The 16410-nt window shown below is 40.9% G+C and overlaps 1 protein-coding gene across 14 annotated transcripts in view; it reads right to left on the bottom strand.

Moving 5' to 3' along the window:
• MAD1L1 (mitotic arrest deficient 1 like 1) overlaps positions 1-16410 on the bottom strand; it is a 349002-nt gene that overhangs the window by 326411 nt on the left and 6181 nt on the right. For all 14 annotated transcript variants that reach the window (XR_011155161.1, XM_069029432.1, XM_069029437.1 and 11 more), the window contains exons 6-9: positions 15760-15841; positions 14520-14650; positions 13255-13369; positions 12661-12722 (exon numbers count right to left, since the gene is read on the bottom strand). Coding sequence is in view for 13 of the 14 variants with exons in the window: in XM_069029432.1 (XP_068885533.1) it covers positions 12661-12722; positions 13255-13369; positions 14520-14650; positions 15760-15841 (390 nt within the window). In the remaining variant the exon portion in view is untranslated. The remainder of the gene's footprint in view (positions 1-12660; positions 12723-13254; positions 13370-14519; positions 14651-15759; positions 15842-16410) is intronic.

Genomic DNA, 16410 nt, shown 5'->3' with positions numbered 1-16410 from the left:
GGTGAGCCAAGAGGTGTTGTGTGACCTTGACAAGTGGGCCAGCTCTCCAGAAGGCAGGTGATGTCTTTGCCAAAGTCACACTGGAAACCATCAGGCCTCAATGAAAGGCTTGTCACAAAATAGGCTGGATGCCATCAGCCTTGGCTGCTACATTTGCAGAAAACCACCTGAAGCCACAAAGCCTTATCTCTGGGAATACAAAGAGCACTGAGTCAAATGTCATTTGCAAACACAGTAGCAAAACTGAGTACAAAAAACTCCTAACTAGGTTAAAGCATCATCCTCTAATGGAGCCAAGAGCAGAGCTGTGAAGTATTCCCAAAAGCTGTCCCAGTTTAACTGGGTGAACAGCTGACTTCTCCAACTGAGGATGCAGATACTGACCATATTCTCAGCCAAAGCCAGATACCCCATTTCTGCCCTGCTTAGAAAAGTTAGCAGGATTTCAAGAGAGCTTGATGTGTATCACAGCAAGAGGATGACTGTTTCATTAAAACAGAAAATAAATCAACTTGGTCAGCAGGGAGTAACTCAAAAAAATCTAGACTTTTATATTTCTTCCTACCCAAAAGATTTATCTTCCCTTTTACTACACTGTTCATATCAGAGTATCTCTGGAAGACAGTTTAAACAAGTAATAAGAATTCAAAAGCAATTACAACAAGAACAACTTGTGCCAGAAACTGGTTCTTGCAATAGCTGCCCATTACTCCCTGCAGAGACATAGAAATTGTTAACTCTGCTGACAAGAGAGTTGAGAATAATGCAGAGAAAGGAAGAGAGTAAGGACTGAATCCAAGTGGTACTAACAAAGCAGAGAAGAGATGCTCGAAATCTCAATCTATACTTTTCTAGAAAAGCCAAAAAAACTCCACCTATGTTGGAAGGCTAGGCTCTGCAGCAGATCTGTTCCTGCTTATAGCAAGAGGCAACAAAAGTTGAGAGCAGCTTCACTGCTTGCAGAGGTTTCTACCACACGACTCAAAATGTATCACCCTCTTACAAGAACACCACTCTGCAGGACATGACTTCATTAGAAAAAAACATTTTGCTGCAAGGTGACGACCAAAATATGTGCAGAACATTTATTTGAAAAAGTAAGTTTTGCCAATGCACTCCTAGAATTTTCCATCAGTGGCAGAGAGGGAGAGAAGGTCCCATGCACCTCCACCTCTTCCCTGCCTTGGCTAAGTGGGAGAGTTGGTGTGTTTTGTCCTTTCTGCTGAGCACGCCTGCTCACTTCCTGCAAGCTGTTCTAACCCCACTGGGAGCTGCATTTGAAAGCAGGAGCCCTGAGCTCTTATTTCAGGTATGCAGGTCAGCACTTTGATAACAACCTCCAGACATGGGTTCTGGGTGTTCACTAAACACAGGGACCCACTCAGCCCCCAACACCTCACATCTTTGCTTCCAAAATGGGAATCGTTCCAATTATCCCAGCCCCAGTGCTCTGACCAGCCTGGTGCAGTGTTTGCTCTCATTCAGGCAGCTCACTTCAGGCTGTGGGTTTTGTAGGTTAAGACAAAAAACACTTTTCATTTTGTCTCAAACAGAAAAAGGCATAATTTATATAAACAGCAACAATTTAGGAAGCTCACTGCTCTGTAATACCTTACAACTTTGTTGAATATTGTTTCAAAAAAGAAAGATTATAGCTGAAAGCAAAACATTTTTCTATTTATTCTATGTACATAACACATAATAGCTCCAATCTGCAAGAGTTTTTACTTTTTAAAAGGGATGGATGGGCACCAACTAAAAATCTTTATATAAAGATTATATAAAATTCATACTGATGAGAGTTAACAAACTTCCATTTAAAAAAAAAAAAAAATCTGCTTCAGGTCTTGCACGTTACTCTGGATTTTTCTATCTAGCCCAAGATACCACTGACACTGACCAGAAATGGATGAGTAAATAATCCAATCCACCATGCTAATTTCCATGCTATGAGTTATTTTAAAATAACAAACAACACTTACATAATCACAGCGAGTTCAAGAGAACCTTGAGGCACTTATCACATTAATCTTTTAACTCACTAACATTTCAAGTTCACTGTGCCCTTTAAGAAATATTTGAAAATATTGTGCTGTGCTTTTGCTACTCCAAGCCACATGAATACTTCTCTCTTCAAGCAATGCATGGACAAAGGTATATTTGCAAGAATATTCCCTTTAACAAAGTAGCTTGTGAGGAAAGAAAATGCAGCCCAGGTAAAGATAAGCTTTCATCAAAAATATTCACTGGGAAAGCAGTCCTGAGGGAGGAAAGATTGGAGCTTCAGGACAAAGCTTACATAATATCATCACAGGGCATGTAAGCAAGCTTGTCAGAGCAGCAGCATTTTAACAATGCTAAAAAACTGGAGCACTGTAATGTTCATACATTTCCAATTTCCTCCTGCCCCATGTTGACGTTGCTATGCCGGCTGTTAGGTACAACTAGAACTGAAAATCAGACCTTTCCTGGCTGATCCAGCACAGAACTCCTCACTGCACTGATGACAAACCAAAGACAGATGATTAAAGCAGCCCCTTCCTTCCCAGCTACCATCAGAAGCAGGAATCCATGCTCTAGGCACTGATGAGGTTAAGCACTATCCAGGAGTGAGTCATTCTCAAAACACCATCAAGATAACCTGCACCAAACACACTCAGAAAAGCTGCTCAGACGATACAAATCATATTTTGGTCTTATCAGCACTGACAGATAAGCTCTTCTTAATAGTTCAGTGCATTTTTCAGCAAACTGCTTATTTCTCAATGTGAACAAAAGTCAGCTGCTCTCACACTTCATGTACATCCCTGTCCACAGGTTTTGTTCTGCTTGGGCAGAAAGATGGACATGGGCTGCTTTTACTCACTAACCCCTGCTCCCCTTTCCCCACCTCCAGTTTTCAGAACCCTGGTATTAAATAAAGCCTGCAATTCCAAACTAAAATCTACTGTCCCTTCTTCCCATTCTTGAGTCCATTCCCCTGCTTAGAGATTGGCAGGACAGAAAAGAACATTAGAGTTTAGGTCCTGTCTAGTCCTTTGCTGCTATGAACTCATCTTTTCCATAACCCTGTGGAGAAGTAATTTGGATACTTTTGACTCCACTGGAAGCTGAATTCAGAACTTCAGTCTTTCTGAAAGTAACAACCTCCTTTTAACTGCATTCATGGAACAGTTACAGCAATTTGCTTTAAATGTCAGTGCAAGTCTTAAGGATAGCTGGTTCTTTTTCTCACCAGTATGGATCCCCCTTCCTTCTCCTCCCTTCTACCCATGAATTTCCTGGCAGCAATTACATCTCCCACCAGACTCTGCCAGAGGCTGTTCCATTCAACACTCAGTGGGCTCCTAGACTCCTTCCAGCAGTCACTTTCTGCACCCCCACTATCTTCCTCCACACTGGGTGACCAGAACTCCAAGAAGCATCTCCCAGGCCATCTACGGAGGTACTTGAACACTTTCATGTCCACAGCAATTTTTCTCCTGGTGCATCCTCTGTGTGAGAATGAACAGCCATTGTAGCAAGCACAGGGCCCTTCTGGTCCTTTCCACTGCATGTGCTACATTTTCCAAAAGAAGTTTGCATTCAGCTCCCAATTCCATGGAGCATTGTGCTTTGTTTCAATGAATTTTGTCCCACTTCTGCACTCTAATCCTTAGGGTCACTCAGTTCTGCATATCCAGCTTTTGTGTATTTATGAATCCTCTGAACTTGGCATCATTAGCCAAGTTTTATCAGCACACACCAAATTTTTGCACCAAAACCATTAATAGAAATACTAAATAAAGCAGATCCTAAGGCTAATCTTTGAGGAATTCTACTTATCCTTGCATTTTCCTTTCAACAACACTGAATCTATCCCTGTTTAAACAATTCCTATACATCCTACAATTCATCTATTAATTTCCATCTTCTCCCCCATGGTTTATACTTTCCCAAGCAGCTCCTGTTTCAGCGAAGTTCAAAGAAGTAAGATTTATTGTGATTTATTTGATAAGATAATCAATTCTCTAGACAAAGAAAGCTGTTACAGTAGTCTTGCACAATCCATCTTGGAATTCTTGATCCAATGAAGAAGGGAGACTCCTTGCCCTGTAGTTAAAGGCCGTGCCTAGGAGTACAGGGGAGCAGCACATACAAGAGTTTGAATCCTTACTGAAGCATTTTGTCTTGCTTCTGTTCAAAAAAGGCCTCTGCATTTAGAGAAGTTTTGGAAAAGGCATTGCTCTGCTAAAACAAAACCATCCCCAAAATGCATGTATGGGATGTGCATTTTTGTTTAAAAGTTTCCCTGCAAAAGCAAAACTTTGGGGGTAAGGGAGGGATAATAAATAAACTGCACATCTAACGGAGAGGGGAGGCAGAGCACGTCGACAGCCCCAGCAGAAAATTTAGAGCTGAAATACTGAAGGATGCTAAAATGGAAATGGAAAGGTAAAATTAAAACTGAGCTGGAGATTATAGTGGTTATTGGGTTTTTGGAAACGATCAAATGATAGGCTGAATAAAAATCAAGCATAAGCATTTGAGCTGTCTGACAGGAGCAAACCATCCCCTCGCTGATTAGTCTCTGCTATTTAAATGATAATTTCACTTTAAGGCAAACAGGGCTGCTTAATGCAACCAAAGTGGCTCTTTATAAAGTGTCTGTATTTTTGAAAGCTTCTCCTTCACAGCAGACTGAGCAGTGAAGTTCAAGCCATTTACACATAACATGGGTCACTACATGCTGCAAGGAGCCAAGCAACTTCTACCCAACTGTTTTCCAACAGTGTCAAACAATACTGGCAAGAAATACAGCAGCAACTCAAAATGAAGTGTCTGACTGGTGAGTCCCCCACAGCAAATGAAACACCTGCTGTGGAGCAAACAACACCAGCACACATTTCTAAACCCACTCCTGTTCCTAAAGGAAAAAAAGAACCTTAAGTTTATTGGTTTGGGGAATGTACCCTATATTCAAGCTGGGGTAATGCTCTATATTCTGATTAAAAGAGCAATGGAAAAAGAAGTGATAATTTCCATTAAAAAATGTCTATTGGTACCTTCACTTCCAAAATAAAGTTCTTACTCCCCAAGTAAGAATAGTCCATCTTTTCTTTGATGTCATTACTCTCCACATAGTTCTTGTACTCAAACTACTGAAGTTCCTCAAATCATCCTTCACCAAAGAAGATGGACAGTGTGCTGAGCTATTGCTCAACAGCTTTTTCTGTCTCCAGAATGCCAGATCTGTGATCCTGGGAAGACAATCTCTTGAACTGTTCCCAGGGCTTTGAAATGCAAAGCAAGGACAGATATATTTTTGATCTGAGCTTGCTTACTTCTCACTCTGATTATCTGATTACACATTACAGCCTCACTCTGCCTCAATGTCAGGTGCTCATCCCTTATATTTTACACTCTTCCTATCTCTCCTTTAGCCTCCAGACTTATTACTCTGATATATTCAAATGGAAATAAAAGCACTAATGGCAAAGGAGAAAGAACACTAATATTTTTGAACATCAGAGATAAGTACAGCGTTCTTTGGAGAAAATTAGTATCAGATAGGAAAGTCTGGCAGGAAGTTTTGCCCAGCATTTCAGTGAAGAACAGTAAAAGACAGACCTACGACACTTTAAGATATCTATAAAAGGTGGTTGCTTTATTAAAACTTAGTGGATCAACCCCATGAGAATGGGAGAAAACTAAACTCTGGTTAAAGCACAGATTTGACAGCACAGTTCCAAGCATTACATTTAAGTGCATTACTCCCAACATCCAAACATGGACTGAAGTCTCCCAAAACTGCATCTGACTGCTCTGAAGCCTCGAGCTTCAGAATTTGAGATTACAAAGGAGCATTTTCTCCCCACCAGGCACAGTAAGTGTTCTGTCAAGGAAAGCTAAAACCTAAGGCAGCATGGAAAGTGAAGAGTAATGTACATTTTAAAATAAGAGAGCAGAATAATGAAGAACAGAAGAGCTTAGAGCAATACTCCAGCATATGCTGCATGTCACATTCAACAGGTGACAGCTTCCTCCAGGACTTCTCTATGTGAAACTTGGTGGCTTCAGCACACGCACAATTAGTGTAAGACAACCACAAATAGTTTTCTCTTTAAACCTGTACCTCACTCTCTAAAGCCAAAGATGCCCTTTGGAACTGTTCAGGCACTTCCCCCTCAAGAAGCTGTTAAATGCTGCTAAGGCAGTGCTTTCATCTTTCACACACACTAAGTCCTACAAATACTGAGCACGTAACCTTTATTTCTATATAAACACAATGATTACCCTCATCATCCCTTCCAACCCTGGCTGCTCATTGCCACATCCCCTGCCCTGCTTTGGAACAGTACAATTATTTATGCACCAACACAGGAGATCTGATCAGGGAACAGATCAGGAATGGGATTGCTGATTCCTATTCTAGATTGCTTTTTGCTATGCAGGGACACCTCTTTCAGCTGCAGAGCTCACAGAACCAGAAGGCACCAGGAAGGAACAGAATATTTTGAGACAGGCACTGGAGTCAGAAGCCCCAGGTGAGACAGGAATGGCAGAGCTTCTCTAAACTGGGACTAACTTGTCCTGGCAGAACAATGCAAGGGAAATTCACTTGACATTAATCCCTTTGCAAAGCCAGGAGAAAGCCCTATTCTGAGGGATTTGAGGGAATATTAGCAACCTGCATACACTGGCCCTCTACAGAGAGTGAATTCTTCAGCATTTCCCAAACCTTCAACTTCAATGGAAGGCAAAAAAGTAACAATAAAATGCAGTACACTGTGGCTGTAGAGGACAACAGCAGATAATCTGTCTATGAGGTAAGCTGAGACCTCATAACTACAGAAGTTTCTCTAACAAGCACAGTGCTTTTTTATTGTTGTTTTGGTTTTTGGTGCTTGTTTGTGGTGGTTTTTAATTACTTGTTCCCCCTACACAGCGTTTATCTCCCTACTGGGTGCCCTGGGAATTCCCACTGTGAGGAAACAGTTTGTTTTACACTGGGAATCTTGTAAACAGCAGTCATGCAAATTTCAGTCTGTTCACAGATCATAAATTACAACTATTTATAAAAAACTGAAGACATAGAACATGAAGCTTCAATATCCTCATACTGTGCTAATCCTAATTTGCTCCACCAATTAGGGACACAGCTCTAAAGCTGGGGGCCACCAGTGGCCAACCCACACAAACCAAACTCCTCACCCTCCCCAACAGAGAAATTAGCACTGTAGTTCAGGTCAGTGGTACAGTTACACAGGGCAGCCAGCACCAAATGCTTTTAATTAGACTGATTTCTTGCTTGGTGACAAGAGACCACAGGGCTACAATAGGCTATCCCATAAAAATATTTGCTCCACTATGGAATGATCACGCCAGAATTACAGCATTACTGGAACCAGCAACAATAACCTGCAGTCTTGGCTTGACTGGTTGCAGTTAATTAAGTATCCAGAGTAACATGAGTAATTCAAATTATTTCAACATGTACTACTTTGTATATCTGTCAACAGATTTTTTTTTTAAACCAGTAACCACTTACTCATAATGGACATTCAGAGAAAGACAAATTACTACCTTGTGAGAAAGGAAAAGATTATGAGCTTCATTCACTACTGCAAAGATATTCAATGCCTTGGATGGAAGAGAGTGCACAGTAGCTAAGCATAGTTAATCAAGATTCAAAAAGGAAAGTAGAGAACACCAATATTCTCTTTTTTCTTCTATTCACTGAAAAAAAAGAGCACTAATCCACCACTAAATGCAGAATCAAGAAATCCGATTCCCCTTTCCCTCCCTCTCTCCTCCCTTCCCCCAGCTCCAAAAGCAGAATGTGCATAGAAGGACTTCCCGTACTGAGCGTAGCACCTGGGTAATTACGAATTACAACTGTGCAAACCACTGTACCGAATAGAGATGCCTGCCACTTAATTAAACCCTTTCTTAGAGAGGAAATGCATACACATTCACACTATCTCCTCTTCTTAATTGGTCTCAGACATTGCAGGAAGTTAGTCCCCAAGATTTGTCAGCCAGCCAGCCCGCAGATGTTTCAGAAAGAAAACCAGGTCAGCATTACCAGGTTCACTTCTTGGGCTCGAGGTGACAGGTCAGCAGATCAGTGCCTGCTGTCTGCAGCTGGCAGCTCCACCAAGGGAAAATGGTCCCGCAGCATTGGCCCAAATTCCTGCCAAATGTGCACTTCCCTTGGCAGGCCTGGCCTGGCCGGCGAGCTCCCCAAACAGCCACGGCAGCTCCAGGAGATCTCGCTGCTGCAGCCACCTGCACTCACCCTGAAGGGCTCTGCAGGCACTCCCAAAACCCAGACTCCAGTGAACCCCAGGGTGCCTCTGGGTCAGCCTCACGTCCTCAGCACCAGGGCCAAGACCTGCCTTACCCCAGAACCACAGAGGGACACAACTCAAAACACCCAAGCCCATCAGCGGAGCCTCCAAGCTCTGCACAAGAGTCCAAGCTCACTTCTCTTCTCTCTGACACATCAGCCTCACCTCTAATTTCCACACTGTATTCCATGGCCCTTCAGAAAAAGACAGCAGACATCCCCACTGTGCCCCTGATGGAAAAAACTGAAATAATTCTGGAAAGTTGCATGAACAAAATCTTTTGTTTTTTCCCCCCCACATAAACACCAAGCCTGAGCTGACAACAGAAAACAGTGCTCCAAAAAAGAAATTCTAACTTAAATAGGCCATGATCAATATATTTGATCACCAATATAAAATAATTCTGCTGTGTGTACAAAGATCTTTGAGCCCAGCAGCTGAATTTGTAAAAACTTTATACTCATTACTTCCATTAAAAAAACCACCAAGCAAAATAACAAACAAAAACAAACCCTGTATTATACTTTACTATTTATTATCTCAAAAAAGAAAAAAAGGTTGGACTAAAACTCCTCTGAAGCTGTTTTTTGTGGCCCACCTGGCAGTGTTCACCCAATTGTATAACTCTTCAGCCAAACTTTGACCTTTCAAAACCTGCAATTTTCTGCCACTTACGGAATAACACAAAGACAAATTCAGCAATAAACCTTGTCAGCTGCTATCAATGGCTATCAGTACCTTCAGTATCTGAATTACTGCCTCAGCTTTAACAAACACCTGATGCACATCTTTTTGCATCACCCAGTACTCCAGGGTATATCTATTTATGGAGAGCAAATCACTTGCCTAATTCATTAGAGGACAAAAACAATATCAACCAAACACAGACAAACAGCAGCAAAACAGGCTTATTTAGATTAATAGCTCACAGAACAAGAGCCTTCATTTTTTATTTGGGCATCTTCTACATGCTGTGGAAGGGAAAGTCAGAACAATAACAGTGCTGCTCTGAGAATGCAATTCTACAGCTTGGGGTGGGGAGAAAATAATCACTCTGTGAAGAACTCCTATTAAACAAGACAAAATGAAGAAGACACGGCGTAAACATGAAGTTTACAAAGTCAGTTAGAAAAACAGTTTCATATTCCATTAGAGAAATCTGCACAAACCATTTTCCTAGCAAGTTACAGCCCTGAGTACCGGGCAAGGAGACGATGACTGCATGCAGGCAGCATTAAAGAGGGTTTAGAAGCTCTGCCGGCAGGAATTACGAGTTTTCCTGGGAGCAGCTGTCCCTTCCCAAGGCCGAGGGATGCTCACCGGGCTGAAGCTCGGGCTGGAGCGATCCCGCTCCTCCCGCTGCAGGAGAACGGGCGCCATCTCCTGGCAGTTCTGTGCTTTGTCACCCCAACAAAGCCGCCGCTGTCACCCAAAATCTCCCCCAAGTATTTTCCTGTTAAAATATATTAACTGTTTAATGGCAGTCGAGGAACTGCCTGGAAAATATCTCCAAGCTCAAAGTCCAGTGCTGAAAATACAACCGAGCGTGTCATGATTAATGTGGTTTGTCAGTGAAGATGGTCAACAACTCAATTACTCAAATACTGGGTTTTGAAGAAATACAAACTACATCAGCACATCCTGGAGAGAAAGAGTACAAGAAGCTTGTTTTGTCAACACAGCCCTTTCCTAATAACAGTCCTAAAAAAAGCCGTGTATAAATATCCTTCTATAGGACAGTGCACTCCAAAATAAATAAGACTTTCTACTCACAGAGCAAGAATTTTAACATTTTGTGCTTTTTTCCCTTTCCAGCTGAAACCAATTCTACAGCAGAAATATCAAACCAGAGCAACACATGGCAAATGTATGAAAACCCCTGGCAGCATAACAGTAACACACAAAAAAGACCTACATCCACAATAAAAATCAGATCCAACTGTACTGCAAAGTAGGCAGTAAGAAGTCAAGAAATCCAAAGGACATATAGTTGAACACAAGAAAGATGATACAGATTTATAATGTGTACACATGAACCATATATAACACATATGATGAGTCCTGTTTTATTATCTGGCTACGGTGCAGCACAGGGATATTTTGCTATAGAGCTACAGCTGTCTTTATTTCCACTGTTTATGAAAGAGAGAAAAGCCCAGGAGCTTACAAGTGGAATCCAGAACTAGGAAACACAAGATTAGCCAGAGTCAACTGTTAATGAACTTGTCTTCCCCCCACAAGGTGAAGCATTATAAACACTCTTCCATTGTCACCAAAAAGAGACCAGTACTAAAAACAGTAGGATTACCACTACACTCCTGAAAGCTGCACCTCCTTCCCAAGTATTATTACATAAAATTACACTGCAAGGGCTGATCATAAGCCAATCTGACAAAAAGCCTGCTGGGAGCAGGCAATCAGTGAACAGAAACCACTGAGAGCAGACACTGAACAAGCCCTGTGGAAGTGCTGGAGGAAATGAAAAATCATCCTCTCCTAAAACACCACATACTGCATGCACTTCTCTTACATCCTCTGTAGCAATGAAGAACCTGATAAGAAAAGATGAGAAATCCTAATTTATTCCCTTTTCCCTTTCTTATCTAGTTATTAGCAAACAGAACATTGCTCTGGCTCTTTGGGACAATCAGCCAACTTGTTCCTGTTTCTTTTCTGCTATGAGATGGGCAATTAACTCTTCTCAAACTTTCACCAACAGCATTCTCCAGGATCCAACCAGGACAATGATCTCTCATCATCTTCATCATCCTGACCAAAAATTAATGTAATTCATACTGTAAGAAGTCTGAGCAAGAAAAAAAAAAGAATAATGGGAGGGGGGGAGGGGAAAATCATCCAGTCCCACTTGCCTCAATTGCATGAAAAGATGATCTTTCTCAAGAGCAATTTCCCTTTCTGTAGGAGAAGGTGCCATTAATAGCACTAAACAATATGGCCCAATCACAAAACTAGCACTTCACAGTGAATATTCTGATTTTAAATGAAGGAGTTATTAGACTTCAACAGGCAGAATCACTTGGTTCCATTTCTCTCCCACTGTGAAATTACCTCGTTAAACCTTTAACAGCTTGAGGTAAGTAGAAAGCTTTTACTCCAAAAGGTTTTGCAAAAAGGATTCCTACAATTTCTGTCTATACCTTACCACAGAAGACTTAGCATAATTCCATCCTCATCTAAATGCATGGATCCTCAACAGATGCAGGAGAGAACCTCAAGCATGCTACCTACTGGCATGCCTCTGGAAAAGGTTCATTATCCTCATTAAACAGAAAACACTGAGAAAAATAAGGGGGCTTCCCCAAGTTGGAACACAAGTATCTTTTACATGAAACAGTGATGTCTCCAAATCATATGTACATATCCAAACATTCCTGCTTCCAAACAATCCCAGCAGTGTGCAGACACAGCTCTGTGGCTGGGTATGTGGAATGAAAGGAATGAAGAAACAACTGGCAAGATGAGGTTCTGCATGTTTCAGCTGTGACCCAGTGTGAAAGGTGATCAGTGCTCATATCAAACAGTTATTTACAAAGAAGCATCTCCTTTTCAGTGTAATAACTTGTAAGTATTTAGAGAAAATAAAGCAGTGTTAAAACATGGCACACAAGAGATTCATATATACAGAACACCTTCTGCAGCAGAAGAAAATGATCAGAAATTGCACTATTTCCAGCTCCTTTTTATACCACCTACACAGGGGCCTTAAAAAATCTGGTTCACTGCTCCAGATGTCAGGAGGAGCTGTTAAATACCAGCACACAGACCAGCTGGTGTTACAAAACACAACTGGGGGGTGGGTTTGACAAAGTAACTAAAATAACATTTCTTCAGCTGCTTTAGGGAGCGAAAGTCACAACACGATCTAAAAGCTCATTTTGATGTCCATATTTCAAAGGAAATATGTTACAACAGTTTGCCACAAGTAGCACACGTTCTCTTCTCCAGACATCTAAAATGCTTAGAAATTCACTTACTAAGCAAGCAGAATCCCTAACCAAAAAAAAAAAAAAAAAAGGGAGCTATACACAAGAAGGTGAAACAAGACGTTTCAAGAATTCAAAACTGAACCCTGGCTTTAGAGACACTGGTCAAGCTGATTTGGTGAAAAACATTTGTTAGTTCCCAAAGTTACGCATTTTTTAAAGCATCTTCTTTTCTTCTCATATATAATAAAATGTACTAGAAGAGTTTCCACATGAAGAAGGGATAGCAAGAAAGCATGACCAACACACTTAAGAGATCAGTCAGAAGATTTAGAGGAAGGGGTTTAGAAGTCTTACTTCCCTCCAGAGCTGTGAGCACATACCTGATATTTAAGCCAGTGCTCTGGTCCAGTTTCTCCCAGCTTTGTAATTTTCCCAGAAGCTTCTACAGTAAAGATTAAAAGTAGAGTTAGTCACAGACAAATGTCCTAACAGCTCACTTTCCAGAGTTTTCTCATAATCTTCCATTCAAAGTCAGTGTCATTCCTTCTCCTCCTGTGGATTTCCTGATCTTATCCAGCCCTTTTGGTTTGTCATTGTCCAGCCCTGGGTATCAAACTTCTTACCACACACCTCTTTGACACCACCACGTCTGGACAGAGCTTGATGCCAAAAAAAGCCTTTCCAGCAAAAGAAAGGTAAAAGAGAAACATCAAGGCTAAAATAGACACTATGATGAGATTATTCTTTACACAAAATCTCCAGCTGAACAGTAGATATCCTTTTGCCTTTTACACCTTCCTTGCCATAACTCCTCTCATGCTGACTTTCCAGTTTGGGAATGCCTGGTTTGAGCCCATTAATTAAAAGAGCTATCAGATCTTAAGTAGCACAATACAGGAAGAGCCTAAAGGTCAGGACAGGCAATAAAGGAAACTCCTGTTCTGCTCATCCACCAGATGTTCCCAGCTCCTCACCTCATTTTCCAATTCCACAGTCACTAGCTGCGCTTGGACTTTCTCATAGCGTTCCAGTTTTCTTTGGAGACCTTCCACTTCCTCTTTAAGCAAACCATTGTTTTCTTTCATTTCCCTGGGGTGAAGAGACAGACAATTACTAAAAATTCATGCAACTCAATTCCCCTTCACAAACTTCCAGATATACAGGAATCCCAAAGGAATCATGACACTGAACATTCAACTGACTCGATTCTATAACCTTCACTGCAAAGCCACTGCTACAAAAAAAAATACAGTTTTATTGAAATTTTTTTTTTCTACTTTAAGTACCATCCTAATTATGCCCAAACAAGCTGAAGCTTTGTGTCTGCTTTACTATTTGTCAAAACAGGGGCAACAAAAGACTCCAAACTCTGCTGTTCTGTCTGGCTGGAACACAGCAAGCAGGACAGACCTGGGCTTTGGAGCACTGCTTGGTTTTACTTCAATAGAGGTGTACAAGGTGAGATAAAACTGTACAAAAACAAATGACCTTTAATCTGTGCATATATTTCTGTGCACAAAAAACAAGCATGAGAAAAAATTCCAAGATAAACAATTTAAAATTATAATTAAATAATTAAAAGACCAAAATCTAGGAAAAAAACTTAATTTTAGAAAAAAAAAGTCTGGCAAGATGACTCATTGTAATAATTTTTTGAAAAAAAACAACAACAGAGAACAACAAAGAAAGAGCTTTAAGGCAAGTTCTTTCACATTACATTGAATTTAACTTTCCAAATTGATTGCCACTTTGGAAATTCAGAAAGCCTACTCTACCAAGGGCTGTATAATAGTGCTTCAGAAATTTAAACAAAACATTTTCTAAACACTATTCTGGAACAAAAGGCCTTTAAAATAGTGGTAACAAAAGCTAAGCAAAACCAGTTATTAAAGAAACATTCAGCTGCCTCTTTTCCCTGCAGGAAATTACTTCCCCAAGCTGTATGGAGTTTATCACTACCTTTAAACATTGAATTTTGTTCTAACAAACCCAATCACCACCCAGAACAATCAATGCACATTCTGAGGCTCTTGTGTTCAAGATTCCTCAGATCTTGTCACATCCTCCCATCCATCTAGTAACTACCTCGACACTACTCAATTCATATGTAATACTTGAACTTGCTTCTGAACTTTCCCATGTGGAAACCCTAAAGAGGAACATAAAAGCGCAGATAGTGCAGCTGCAGCAAGTACAGAAGAACACAAAATAACCCTCAACAAGTGAACCCTTTTTTCACCTGAAAAACACGTTTTCCTCCCTGAGCTGGCGCAATTCACGCTCCATTTTTGGGAAACGAGCCAGTTCTGCCTTCATGTTCTTGACAATTAGAGCATCGTGTTCCTGCTGGGACAACTTCTGCTCCAGATCCTGGAAAACATGGGATGAGAACAGGACAGCAATGAGTAAGTTGGAATTTGTAAGAGCTATTTCTGCACTGTACTTTTTAAGCTCAAATCAAGGACTTGAACGAAGTTGGAAGGGAACTCAGGAGGTCATGTGGTCCCATCCATACTCAAAGCAGGGATGACTCTTGTTGCACTTGTCATACCTGGGCTGGCCTCTGCTCTACACCTGCTTACCCCAAGTTCATAACAAAAACCCCTCACTTCCTCATTAAAATGATCTATCAGCTGAACCAAACCTGTGATTTTCTTGTCCTCTATCCCTCCATCAATGAAGAGCAGAGAGGCATTTGAATGGCCTGCAAGAATTAGATACAGAAAGAAACACAAATCTGCATTTTAACATTATAGTATATGTTGGGGGTTTTTTTTCCACTAAAAAACCAAATTATTTAGGGGTGTGTTGCAGACATATCCTGTTTTCCATCCTTTCATTTCAATGGAGAAAGTCTCCTCCTGCTGGCAATCAGGCTGGTTTTACAGCAAGGCAATGCCACTGTCAGCACTGCTCAAACCAAACTCTCCATGCCTACCTCTGCCAGGAAGACAAGACAAAGGAGAAAGATACACTCCCACCAGCCTATAGGCTCATTTGGAAGAACATAAAGCATCTCTATACTCACATTTAACTTAGTGTGGTTCTGAAAGCTTTACAAGTAATTGCACTTCCTCAACACAACTGCAGAGGAAGGATTTTCTGGGAAGCAGAAAATAACTGTAGCTGCTGGGCTCATCACATACCATTTGAAACAAGATCACTCTAGAAGCAGCCTTTTGCAGAGCAGATTTGTGCTGTGGCACAAGACCAAAAAGAGCATTCCTCCAGAGCACTGCATAAGGATATAAATCACCTTTCTATAGAGAAAGCATGGTTTGTTTTCAATCAATTGTTACAGCTAATTGTAGATAGCCTGGTCCACCCAAGCTCAACTCTTGCTAGCAACCAACTCAGGTACTTACATGACAAACTAACCTTTCACTTCTGCAACAGCCAATTTTTTAAAAAGCAGCATTCTGTTCTTTCTCTGAAGGAATTAAAGTCTAAAGCTTTACATAGGTCACAAAGTTTCTTACCTTAATCTTCTGTTCATATTCTGCCAGTAAGGACTGGCTTGCCTGCAGTGTCTGGATTTGCTGACTTGCCTCCTGCCATTTCCTGTTAGATGAAGACACAAGAGGCACTTGAGCACCCAGAAATCAGGTACCAGAAACAACCCACCTTCAGAAGTTCCTGACAGAGTCAAACAGCACTAATAATGTTACTCTTATATAACATGGTCTTTCAGTTTCACAGTCATATCATCTCACTCTAATTTAAAGACAAAAATATCCCTTCGTTTTAATGAAAATATGTAGATTGAGAAAAATACAAAAATCAAGCCACTTTAACTCTGAAAACAACAAATATACAGAGTAAACAAAACTTCACAACTTTGAAATTGAAGAGTTGAAGTTAGCAAGCAAGGAAAAGCATACTCCTAACTTTCAATTACCCCTCCACTATGATTTAAGGTTTGATATTTTTGTTCTGTTCAGCCCATGAAGTTCAGATCAGCCTTTCCCACCCACATGCCTTCTGTTAACTCTCCAACAGGAACAAGAAACAACACTGAGATTTAAAGCTCAAGTTTGTGGGGTATTTTCCTCAAGGTACAATTAAAGTTGCACCTCAGAGTTGGTTTCAAACAACAGTTATAACCTGCACACCCAGATCAAAGAACCCCT

This window comes from Aphelocoma coerulescens, chromosome 14 (assembly GCF_041296385.1).
Source record: "Aphelocoma coerulescens isolate FSJ_1873_10779 chromosome 14, UR_Acoe_1.0, whole genome shotgun sequence".
Taxonomy (NCBI): domain Eukaryota; kingdom Metazoa; phylum Chordata; class Aves; order Passeriformes; family Corvidae; genus Aphelocoma; species Aphelocoma coerulescens.
Note: the sequence above shows the minus strand (reverse complement) of the source record. Positions and strands in the feature narration are given on the sequence as shown.